Source organism: Paroedura picta, chromosome 4 (assembly GCF_049243985.1).
Source record: "Paroedura picta isolate Pp20150507F chromosome 4, Ppicta_v3.0, whole genome shotgun sequence".
NCBI classification, from domain to species: Eukaryota; Metazoa; Chordata; class Lepidosauria; order Squamata; family Gekkonidae; genus Paroedura; species Paroedura picta.
In genome coordinates, this window is record NC_135372.1 from 34941619 (window position 1) to 34954418 (window position 12800).

Consider the following 12800-nt stretch of genomic DNA (forward strand, 5'->3'; position numbering starts at 1 on the left):
CTACTTCTAAAAAGCTACCAAATAGCAACATATGTAGGAGGAAAGGAGTAATAACCTCCCTACAAAAAGGAAATCTAAAGAAGTCAAAGCTGACAAATCAACAGAGTACAACAATAAATCTAAGTAAAAGTTCAAGGAATTTAAGCCTATCACCTGTCCAGACTATTCAGACTTTAAGAGCAAAGAATAGCAGCCACAAAGAAAGCCAAATAGACTTAGATCTCTCCCTAAACACAAGTGAAGGGAGACCAGTAACTCCTGACTCAATGCCAGCTTTAGAATCCACCTTCTGTTCAGCAATGGAGGTGAGTGTGAGGAAACCAGACCCATTTAAAGGCCCGGAAATGGAAGAAAAAAATAAACCGAGGGGGTCAAGAGATGAACTTGAAGCAAATCCTCAAGGAAAGAGAATAGAAAGACCCATGGCCTCATCACAGCCAACAGATCACAGAGAAGATTTTGAGTTGGACTCACGAATAATTCTTAGTACTTTGCTGAGCCAAAGACAAAACAACCAATCCAATACTAAATCTCTGGCCCAGGAATTTTCAGAATTAGCAAATAAAACACCACACGTTGCATCCAGGGAACTTTATAAGATGATTGAAGAAAAGAAGCTGTTGTTAGATTCTTCACCTTCCACCTCATCCCATAATACGCCAAAGACTAATGCAAACGTGAAAGGAAAATCTCCACAAGCAAAATCTCTCCAGGAAGATCATAAGACCCCAGAAGGGGAGGAGCCCACTCAGACCAACTCTGATCCTTCTCCCCAGTGGACGCAACCTGAAGAACCAGCGGCAAGAAATGATTGACTATTTGGAGACCATTCCCATCCTAGACTTCGGATAGCATCCTGGAACATCGCTGGATGGAAAAACAAATCCGGAGACTCTGATTTTGCGGAATTCTTAACCTCCTTTGATTGTATTCTCCTCCAGGAAACTTGGTTTCAAGAAAAAATTCATCTCAAAGGATTTACATCATTTAACTTACCAGCCTATAAAAATGAGCCCAAGGGACGTTTCAAAGCGGGCATTTCCACCTTGCTGAATATTGACTCTGTCGCTAACCTATTTTAGGCTGCTGCCAAAATTTAGCTATGGCCATCCTATTGCACTGGAATAATCCCTCACTAATAATAATTAATGTTTACCTCCCTCCTGCCCAGAATTATTTGACTCTCAACCAAAACTGGGCCAAATTTTCTAATTTTATATTTTCAATATATAAGGACCACTCCTCAGCACAATTCATTATTTTAGGAGATTTTAATGCTCGAATTGGCACTAATAATAATGATATCTTTGCAAGGTTGGGGTTTGGGGAAGATGATGAGGACTTACTACCCTCCATTTGGCCTTTGAGGAACTCAAAGGACAGTGTCGTTAACGAGGCAGGGATCAAATTAACTGAATTCTGTATAGAGCACAATTTTCTGATATTAAATGGTCAAAGCAAGTTTCCCACATCTGCAGATTTCACATTCGCGTCCCCTCAAGGACAGAGTGTGATTGATTACGTCTTATGCACTTTTAACTGCTTCCAAAATATTTCTTCTTTCTCCATAGAGTCACGTACTGAGAGTGACCACCTTCCACTGACTCTAAACTGGGATCATACTGGGATAGATGTTTGCAGTCCCAGTGTATCTCTACCAGCAGTTCCCACTGAATCTTGTTTGAAACGGATTAGATGGTCCGCTAAGATGGAGAAAGAGATCACATCTCTTTTGGAATCTGAAAGAATGATAGAACTTCGGGAGACTTTAATTAACTCAAGCTCACCTATGACTGCTGTAGAGCTGTATTCTCAGATAGTTGACCTCTGCGGCCTTAAAGCACAACCAGTCTGTAACAAAGGCAGCAATTCCTCCTGGTTTGACCAAGAATGTCATATCTCAAAAAAAAACCTGAGAGAGCTATTTAGACAGGCCCAATCGTCAGAGGATCAAACTATTATCCACAGTTACTTTGAACAAAAAAAACAATATAATTGTCTTATCCGAGAGAAAAAACGGCTTTACTCTCACGATAATTGGGCCCGCCTATTTGACATTGTTAAATCCAAAAATTCCAAAGCATTCTGGTCAGCTGTAAGAGGACCCTTGAGGGGGAAGACTGATAATTTAGAACTTATTATTGCCCCCCAAGTTTGGGTTGATCATTTTTCTGCTCTATTTAATGTCCCAGCAGCCTCAGAAAATCTGCTGAATGACTCCATCCCAACTAATGTCCCTAGATGGTCCCCAGTTTTGCCTGACGAAGTAGAGGAACTAATTCTGAGCCTTAAGATAGGCAAAGCCCCAGGCCAGGATGCCCTTTCAGCTGAACTTCTAAAAAACAACCCTAAATGGTGGGCTCCTCCCTTGGCCAACTTATTTACCTTAATTGACTTACATGGGATTGTCCCAAGTTCTTGGTTGAATTCAATCATTATTCCCATGTTTAAAAAGGGTGACCATAATGACCCCAATAATTTTAGACCTATTAGTTTATTATCAATTATAGGTAAGATTTATGCAAAACATCTCGAACGGCACCTAACTGATTGGGCTCGCTCTCAAAGAATTATAGGTCCTGAACAGATTGGTTTCTTGCAGGGTAACTCTACTATAGATCATTGTTTAACACTCTCATGCCTGGCCGAGAAATATACGTCCCAAAATGGTAAGAGGCTATACACAGCTTTTATAGATCTTAAAAGTGCCTTTGATAAGATAGATAGGGATATGCTCTGGAATAAATTGCGATCAATGGGTATGGAACCGAGACTTGTGTTTCTCATCCAAAAACTTTATGTGTCCACCTCCTGCCAAGTCCGGTATTCTTCAAAGGGAGACTTAACCTCTAAGATTTCAATGACCATTGGAGTTAAGCAAGGCTGTATTCTGGCCCCCTTGTTGTTTAATTTATTCATTAATGATTTAGCGTTAAAACTGGAACCAATTAATGGTCATCCCCCAAAACTTGGTTCCCAGCATATTCCTTTGTTGTTATATGCCGACGATACTACAATACTCTCATATACAAGGGTTGGCTTACAACGATACTTATCCACCTTTTACCAATATTGCCAAGATAATAAGTTAGTAATTAACTATGGTAAAACAAAAGTTTTGGTTTTCTCTAAGAACTGGCATGCAATGACTTGGTCTATTGGAGGCACTTCAATAGAACAAGTCAAAACATTTAAGTATCTAGATGTTACCTTCCAGTATAACCAGAAATGGAGCTCCCACTGCCAACGAGCTATCAATCTGGCCAAATCCTCATCTTCTTTGATAAAACAGTTCTTTTTCTCTGCGAAAGGTAACCAATTTATCCCTGCAGCAATTAAAATTTTTAATGCCAAAGTAATGTCCCAGCTCCTGTTTGGATGCCCCTTATGGGTTCCTGCCTTTAATAAATCTATTGAGGGTGTTCAATCTGCTTTCTATAGGCAAATTGCAGGAGTTCCCAACTGTGTCTCCTACCATGCCATTTGCGCAGAATTTGGCCAAATTAGGGTAGAGACAAGGGCCTGGATAGCTACTTTTAAATTTTGGGTCAGACTGTTTTTTAGAATAGAAACTGGCAGCCTTTTAACTTGTCTAAAAAGTGACCCTCTTAAATTTCAATGGTTCCAGGCTATTGAACAAAAATTAGTCTCCATTGGCATCGATCTGAACTCCCTACTACCTCTGGAAGAAAAATGTATCTTCCGGATTATTAAACAGAGAATTTTAGACCATGAGCAGCAGGAACTCATACCTACCCAGTCTCGAGTCTGCTCACCAGCATTCTTTGGCATCATTATGCAGAGAAATATTATGCCTACATATTTGCATCTCCTTGATGTCCCACCCCTGAGAAGAGCTTTTCTCCTGGCACGAATGAGAAGAGCTTTTCTCCTGGCTTTCCCCTCAAAGGTCTTAGAGGGAAGATTCCACCATATCCCATACCATGCGAGACTCTGTCCGTGTGGTTCTGGTTGCCCTGACTCTGTCTCACACATTTTGTTAGATTGCCCCTTATATGAGCAGTGTCGGGATGACAGCTTTGTTGCTTTGCTGGGAAACAAGCCTTCTGTAAGTAAATCTATGACCTTGCAATTTCTGCTCTCTGACAAAGACCCAGAGATAACCATTTTGGTTGCCAGAGTTTTAACTAAGATGCTTTTATAATATGCTGCCTACCTTGTATTTTATCTCTTATAGTTTATTTAATCATTTTAAGATCTGTTTGGTCATGTAACCCCATTTTATTATTTTGTTGAAATTTTTAAACCCTATTTTTATATGTCTTATACATTTTATGCCAATAAAAGGTTACTTACTGACTGACTGACTGACTGACTGACTGTCACCTACCTAATTAAAGTGAAATGTCAAGTGTTGGAAAACTTTAAACTATATGTGGCAATAATCAGTAACAGATTTCAAAGAAAGCCACTATCAATTTGCACTGATAATGGATGAGAATATGTGGGACATGAAATGAATTATCTGGCCGGTGGATCCAGCAGCATGTTTTTTCTTGGATCAGCTAAACCTTCAGACCATCAGCTGTGCTTGGTTAAGCTACTCTCCCAACTTCCTGAAATGGCTAGGCTCCTCTCCAAACTTTAAGGACTGGCTCACTGGCCTGAGTCCTCTGCAATTCTCTTGGCTCAGCTCCATTGCTCTTCTGTGCTCAAGTGAGGCATCTGATTTCTTGCAGGCTAGCACAAGCATTTTTCAGTTGGCTGGACTGATCGTTGTTGCTAGAGCATAAGTAATTGGGAGACAAACCAGAGACCTCCTGGTTTGCTGCTTCTAGGGAGACTAGAGGCTGCTTCCTGGGGGAATGGCTTACTTCCACGCCAGGCTGTTTGTACACAGCCACATGGCTGCATTCTCCATTTCTCCAGTTGAGTCCTCCCTTTTTCCTAGTGAGCTTTAGAATACAGTTTTATATATAACTTGCTTAATTAAAAATAATTACTAGAACTATATTTGTGGGTAGGAAAAGCTGAGTTCATAAATTAGGGCTCTTTGGGTTGTATTGGGCAATATGTTGTAGTGCTGGTATGTAGTCTGGCTTGAATGTTGATTCTGTCATTATCAACCCACCTGCGGCCTGCCCTTGACTATTGCTAATCTTACATCTAATAGGGTCAAGTGTACTCCTACTACATGGCACGTTTTGTTGCAAGTTTATAATTTTACATTAACATTTCATTACGAGCCTCATCTGGTTTATTTATGCTCAATTTACATTTACTGTAATTAGGGCAGCCTTAGCTAAGCTGTGATTTTCCAGCAGGCAATTTTAAAATGAGTGTCACACAGCTGAAGGCATATTTGCTCCTCTACTTGCTAATTAGACTTGAAGTTTGTGATATTCATCTGGCGAGATGCCTGCAAAGCTTCCACCAGCAAAGCTAAGGAAATGGAGTTTCTGTGTCCATCCTGTAAAAAATATCAGGCTACCGCTAGGGATGGGCGATTCAGCTCGATGAAGCTCAAAAATACTCAGATCAATGCGGATTCAGGTACTTTTCGGGGATCCCCAAGCTAAATCACACATCCCTTCAGTTTAAACTAGCAGAAACAGAGAAGCTCAAATCGATTTGGGCTTGGTTCGGCTGATTCGATGTGGCTGATTAAGAAAGACCCCACCAAACAGCTGATGCAGATAACGCCCCAGGCTTTTGAGCCCCTTTCAGATCATTTGATCAAATGGGATTGCAGTCAATGTCGGTGGTGCTGTCAGCGCCTGCACAAAAGAGCAGAGCCAAGATGCCACCTTCCACCATGGATTCCATCTCATCCCGTGATTCTGTTGAGGATAAAGTCCAGTGTTGTCCTCCGTGCAAGAAGGGATGCACCAGTGGGCACAAGTCTTGGACAACATGGGAACAAGAGGATGCAGGTAACAATGATAAAAATCCAAATCAATCAATCAAATAAACTTGGGATCGGATCTATCTTGGACAAGGATTCAGCACATGCTTCAGGAGATTACTGGGTAATAGAAGACGAAGAGTTGGTGTTTATATCCTAGTTTTCACTGCCGAAAGGAGTCTCAAAGTGCCTTACAATCATCTTCTCTTCCTCTCCCCACAACAGACACCCTGTGAGAAAGGTGGGGCTGGGAAAGCCATGACAGGACTGCTCTGTGAGAACAGCACTATCAGGACTGTAATGAGCCAAAGTCACCCAGCTGGCTGCATGCAGAGAAATGGGAAATCAATCCCATCTTGCCAGATTAGAAGCTGCTGCTCTTAACCTCAATATGCCACCTTGGGCCTGGGAGACCAAGCAAGATTGGATGCTTGCTTGTTTAAAGGGAGCCAGAAATCTCTTTTTAGCAGCTTGGATGCTGCTTTTTCTTCCCTCAGCATTTTTCAATTCAGTCTGTTGGACCAGAAAAAAAATCAGGATTTCTAAAAAATCCTAGATCTGAATACTCTACTGGTATCCAGATCCAGCTTCCCCCCCCCCCCCCAGAAATACTGAAATGTTTTGGGCTACAACACACCCAGGGGGGAAATTTGCACACCCATAGTCAAGACATTACACCAGAATAGTAAGGGCACTACATTAATTCCAGTAGCCATATTGGGCTTCTAGATTCTGATGCTTGCAACCAAACTCTCTGCGACAGAGCTGGGGAGATTCACTTCCTTGTTGAGTCTATACCGTACCTGGAAAAGTGTCTAGCGGCATGTGTGCAGTGGTGTGGTGGCCAGTGCAAACCAAGATTGCATCAAAAATCGATGACTCCTGTTTCCCATCAGTCTCTACGACAACATCCCATTGGCCGGTGCTAGCAAAATCCGGGCGCCTTGTTGCACTGCAGACTTTAGTCTGGAACCAGACAGGAAGGGATGAGAGAGAGAGAGAGAGAGAGACCACTCAGAAGAATAAGTATTTGTGCCTGATCTTAGAAAAACCATTAGAATTTCTTCCTGTCCTTTAATGTTAATAAGCAGTCAGGAGACTTGCCAGAGCGTTTTCCGTTTCTATAAACGCTTTCAGAAAACCAGTTCTTCGGTGATGAATATTCCTTTTATAATTGTTCTCAAAAGGAACTACAGCCCTAATGGACAGAATAATTTGTGTTAGGACCATAGTTCATTTTGTTTTGTTTTTTAGTATAAAGCAGCTTTATTACTATGAAATAAAATTTCAAAATTTTCTGCTCTGTACTTGAGAATGAAGTCAGTGGATAGAACCCAGTAATTCTCTGCTGTCAGGGTTGCTTTGTAAGAAGACAACATTTCAGTAAGCAAAATGGAACTATTAGATTAGATCCTGTCCCTAGTAAGAATCTTAAACGTTATAGAGTATCAATTTGAGACATGGTGGGGTTATATCAGTTCTTTAGAAGAATATAATATATCCTGCCTTGAACTGAAATATAAATGACTTGATTAAAATAAAATTCATATTCTAGGCACTTTATTAAATCTAAAGGCTCTCATTGTCGTTGTGGCCATTTTTATTCTGGTCCCAAGTGTTTTTCTTCTGATTCATGTGTCAAAGGAAGAATGTCACAACAAAAAGGCATTCATGAATAGTAGACAAAAAATAATCTGTATTAGGTAGCCTGGAAAATCTTTATCTGCATGGATTACAGAACCACACTGCTTGCTTCATGTACTTTGATTTCAGAGAAGAAAGTTTTGAAACTCCTGGAAAGTTTTAAAAGCTGTTTTTAGTGCAGAATACAAAACAATTTTTCAAAGATCAGAAGTTTTTCCGATCACCCGGATAAATCCATTGGTATTTGCACTAACGTCTAAATCCTTGAAATTGTTGAAAAATAAAAAAGATTGTCAAACTTTAAAGGTTACCCTTTTGTATATAATTAGTTGAATTGTTGTAATTTTAAACTGAACATGCTTCACTTTTGCGGTGAAAGAGTTGCTGATTATTCAAGTATGCTATTTGGTCTTTTGTGTGGCATTAGCTTATAGATGTCATAGTTCATTTTGAGAGCAATTATAAAAGGAATACTGGTCACGGAAGAAATTGTTTTCTGGAAGCATTTATCTAACCAAGGAACGCCCTGGAAAGCCTTCTACCTGTTAATTCGCATTATAGGCCAGGAAGAAATTATAATGGTGCAGCATTGTGTTTCAGGCTTTTTTTTCCTTTTCCAGTGTCACCTGGAAACTGGCATCTCTAGTTCTGGGAGAGGCAAGAATAGCCAGGGGGAGTAGTGGGATGTAGAATTCTAAGCCCTATCAATGCAGGTCCCTACCCCCAAAGGCCATGTAAAATTATCCCAGTGAAAGCAGTGAAGATAAACAACTGCCCCCCCCCCCATCTTATTCAACCTTGGCACAGAGTGGGGGGTGGTGGTGTTGCAACGCTGTGGGGATCCACCTGCTGCAGTCAGTGCACGTGGAGCCCCACAGTGGAGTAAACAGACCCCTTCCTCCCGTGGCCATTTCAGCTCTTGAAGATGGCACAGGAGGGAAGACAAAACTCCCCTTCCATGCACCATAACGTCTGAGTAAAATTGACCTGTCAACTGTTAAGATTAAATGGCTCCCAGCCATTTAACCCCCTCTGTTCTGCCCCCCCCCCAACGCTTCTAAGCTGAGGGAAGTGAAATGGACGAATTCTCCCCCCTCCCTCCCCCTGGCCAGGAGAAAGGGGATCAGAACTAGCCAATTTGGTTTGGGGAAATTTGGGCCATTCCGAACTGGAATTTTTAGGTTTTGTGCCCACCTCTACTACTCGTATCACACGTATTGCCTGATTTGTCCTTGAGGACGTCCTCGGCATGAGTGGCCCATTTCCAGTGATTGGATCTGATGGTGGAAGATCTCAGCTGTGCCAAGAATCCCTTCTAGGCATGTGTGGTCCCTAGCTGCAAGCAGAAATTGAACCAAGAACCTCACATCATTGCATCCCTTTCTCCTTTCTTTCCTGCCCTGGTTTATACTCCTGGTTTTAGCACCTAGGTCAAAGGGAAATTCCAAATTCCCCATAAGGTTTTCTTTTCTTACCCAGGTGTAAACCGCACAGAGCTATTATTCCAACCCCAGATCGATTCAGTCCCTGCGATTTCCGTTTGGATTTTGGGCGATTTAAATTTTCCTTCTGCAGCAAGAAGGATTGATCCAGAGTGACCCTACCTTTATTGTGCGATATCTTTTAACGCTCAATATTGCGTTAGAGTGCTTTTAACGCTCAATATTGTTCAGATCCGGATTGGGAAAGAAAGCTCCATGGTAGAGAACCTCTGATAGGCCACACCTGGTAATGTGACAAGCCTGCCTTAAAGGAGAAGCCCCTAATTTCTCTCAACTTCTGTCGGTCCTGGATTTTTCCTCCCTCCTCTGCCTTCTTCGATCTTCTCCCCCACCCCTTCAAGAAAAGAAAGAGGCTCCCTGCCTGGCTTCTCTCCCCCCACCCTTCAAGAAAAGAAAGAGGCTTGGCTCCCCCCCCCTTCTGAACTACCCTAACCACCTGCAGAAGCCTCTCCTGTTTCAATGGGGAGGGGGGAGGAGAGGAAGACCCGAGTTCAAAGCGATCTGAATTCAACAGGATTGACAATGGAATAAAGAAAGTAATTGCAGACTATGCCCCAGTTGGCCTGGTGTTAGAAGAACACTCTGCTATGCATGCCATGGAAGTTTCAGTCCACCTACCGCCTCCTCCTCCTCCTCCTCCTCCTGTTTTGCTGCTGTTGGCATTGTTTTTTTGCCAAGAGCTGAAGCCTGCCCTGTCTTCACCTCTGATGGAATGAACACGCCCTCATTTTACATAGCAGTAAGCTATGTGGTAGACTGGAGACTCTTCTGCCACTGTGCAAGTGACTTCCCTTGCTGCTCTCGAAAAAGCCTCTTCCTGGAAGTATTATCCTAGCAGGTACACACCCAACCTGTTCTGTCATCTGGAGAAGAGCACAGGCTTTGCCGAGGGGGTTCCCTCTCCCAAGTGATATATGGAAGGAGCAAGTCAACAGGTCTGAACTGGTCAGGCCTCTTTCCCTGTGTGACTGCCGGCCAAAGGGGCGTGTACACTCCCAGGAGATCGAAACCTCATCTGCAGACCTCACAGGGATAGGGTAGCCATAGGCCTCCGATCAGGCATGCTACAGCCCTCCATGCAGGGGAGGGCACCAGTCCTGTTCTGGCATAGTGATACAGTAGCGTGCATTGCTTGGCATCATCTGCCATGGGAACATTGTTGGCATGCCACGCTTTCGTTGGTGGGGATCAGCAATGTTGCTATTGACTCCAGGGCTGTTGGCACACTCTCAGCTCAGCCTGTGCATGGTGCCTTTCCTCTACCCAGATGGCACAGGATACCAACCAGCTGCACTAACGTCATGCCAGGGACAGCAACATGCTTGTAGCAGGGACTTAGGGTTGGGCTGTCTATAGTCTGTGTCAGGGGTGGCCAGACTGTGGCTCTCCAAATGTCCATGGAGTCTTGGCAGGGGTTCATGGGAATTGTATTCCACGGACACCTGGAGAGGCACAATCGGGCTATCCCTGGCCTATTTCATCCCCTCCTAGAACGTCTTACCCTGAAGCGGATGTACTTCAGAAGGTCAAAATGCTTGGCATACAGCCGGAAGTAGTCCATGATCTTGCCGTTGGGCATGTAGTTGGGGTAGTCCTCTGGGATGGGGAAGTCACTGAAGCACATCATCTCTTTGGAGGTGTTGATGATCACAGATCTGTAAATGCTGGCTCTGTCTTCCTCAGGAGTCTCCTGCAAAAGATATTTTTTTCAAGGTTTCTCCTTCCAGCAACCCCTGCTTCCCACGGCTACTCCTTTAGCTGGCAGGGAAAAAATTAACTTAAAAAATCAAACAGAGGTTATGCCACTCTACAAATCACCCGAAACTCTATGGTTTTCCAATGCAGTCTCCAGCAATTCTGAGGTCCATTCCGCATGACTTTAATGTAGCAGAAGGCTTTCATATTGTAAACGCTACTAATTTGCAGTTCCGCAAGACGTCGCACACAATATGCAACACTCCTGCAACAGTTCCGCAAAAAGCAATTTGTTGTAGCGCTTCTAGGGAAATCGGGAAAAGTGGATTCACCCTCCGAAAAGTCTCCAGTCTCCAGCAATTCTGAGGTCCATTCCGCATGACTTTAATGTAGCAGAAGGCTTTCATATTGTAAACGCTACTAATTTGCAGTTCCGCAAGACGTCGCACACAATATGCAACACTCCTGCAACAGTTCCGCAAAAAGCAATTTGTTGTAGCGCTTCTAGGGAAATCGAGAAAAGTGGATTCACCCTCCGAAAAGCGCTACACTCTTGCGAACAATCTGCAACACTAGGGAAAAAGACCTATGAGTTCCCATTGTTGCGGTTCCAATGAAGTCCCTCCCCCTGGCTCTCTCCTCCGAACTTCTGGCAAAGCGATCGCCAGTTTTTTTCCCCTCGGAGAGTGGGGAAAGCAACGTACCAGCGAGGCTCGATTCACCCAGCGAGGCTTCTCCGGCTACAGTCCCTCCACAGAAGTGCTTGAAAACTCCCCTAAGTCCCCAAGCACAACACAGCCCCGTTTGCAAGTTCCCTTTATTTTCGGCCGAAAATTGCGCCCGTGCAGGGGGGGGGATTTTTTTTTCACTCAGGGGAACATGGTAACGATGACTCGCCAGCTCACACACTAGCTAGATGGGTCTCTACGTTAGGAAGAATCAAGGCATATTCGTTGCAACGTGTTTTTTTTTAAACCTGTTCTTAAAGGAAAAGGGGCTTTTCCGGAGCATGATAACAATCGCCCATTGGCTGTTCGTTTGATTGACGGCCAGGAGCGGGACCAAGCACAGAAAAAATCACTTCCTTTTCCACTACAAATGCAGGTATGCGTAACGCCGAGATTGCACTTTCTAAAATAGCGTTTCCGCTTTGTGGAACCAATTGGCAACATTGGTCCTTGTGTGGAAACACCCTGAGAGAGATGCAGTGTCACTTATGGGTCCTCCCTGGAAGTGACATCACACTGCCATGCTGACTCAGCGTGCCCTCACCCATGTTCCTGCCCCCTGTTGCCCTCGGTTGGCAACTCTGAACTCTTGTTGTTGTTAGGTGCGAAGTCATGTCCGACCCATCGCGACCCCATGGACAATGATCCTCCAGGCCTTCCTGTCCTCTACCACTCCCCGGAGTCCATTTAAGTTTGCACCGACTGCTTCGGTGACTCCATCCAGCCACCTCATCCTCTGTTGTCCCCTTCTTCTTTTGCCCTCGATTGCTCTGAACTCTGCCCCCTTTTAAATTTGGCAGCCAGGCTGCACAGCAATGTGTCTTCCCACCGGCAGTTTTCGTAGTCCCAGAGTCCGTTTAAGGATTTGCAGGGCCTTCGCAGAGCAGCAACAGAGCTGTTACTTGTGCTGCACTAGTTACAGCAAGGCACCCTTCCCAAGGATGATCGGAACTCTGGAAGCAACCAACAGCTTCACTTTTTATTTATTTAGAATCATAGAATCATAGAGTTGGAAGGGACCTCCTGGGTCATCTAGTCCAACCCCCTGCACTATGCAGGACACTCACATCCCTATCGCTCACCCACTGTAACCTGCCACCCCTTTGCCTTCACAGAATCAGCCTCTCCATCAGATGGCTATCTAGCCCCTGTTTAAAAATTTCCAAAGATGGAGATTTTTGCACCACCCTTTAAATAAATAAATTTTACTTATTTAGATTTTTACACCACTCTTCCCTACGGCTCTGGGCAGTTTACATAAAGCATTTACATAGAACAATATAATTATCACAATAATAATAACGTACCAACTAGAACAACATTTCAACAACAATAGCTTTGACACTCCCTCGGTAGGTTCGACCT

At 43.7% G+C, this 12800-nt stretch overlaps 1 protein-coding gene across 6 annotated transcripts in view; it reads right to left on the reverse strand.

Moving 5' to 3' along the window:
• The window catches only part of LOC143835138 (flavin-containing monooxygenase 5-like), a 69670-nt gene that overhangs the window by 17712 nt on the left and 39158 nt on the right, over positions 1 to 12800 (reverse strand). For all 6 annotated transcript variants that reach the window (XM_077332325.1, XM_077332327.1, XM_077332323.1 and 3 more), the window contains 2 exons: positions 10514 to 10702; positions 6670 to 6832 (listed from right to left, as the gene is read on the reverse strand). In XM_077332325.1, the coding sequence (XP_077188440.1) occupies positions 6670 to 6832; positions 10514 to 10702 (352 nt within the window). The remainder of the gene's footprint in view (positions 1 to 6669; positions 6833 to 10513; positions 10703 to 12800) is intronic.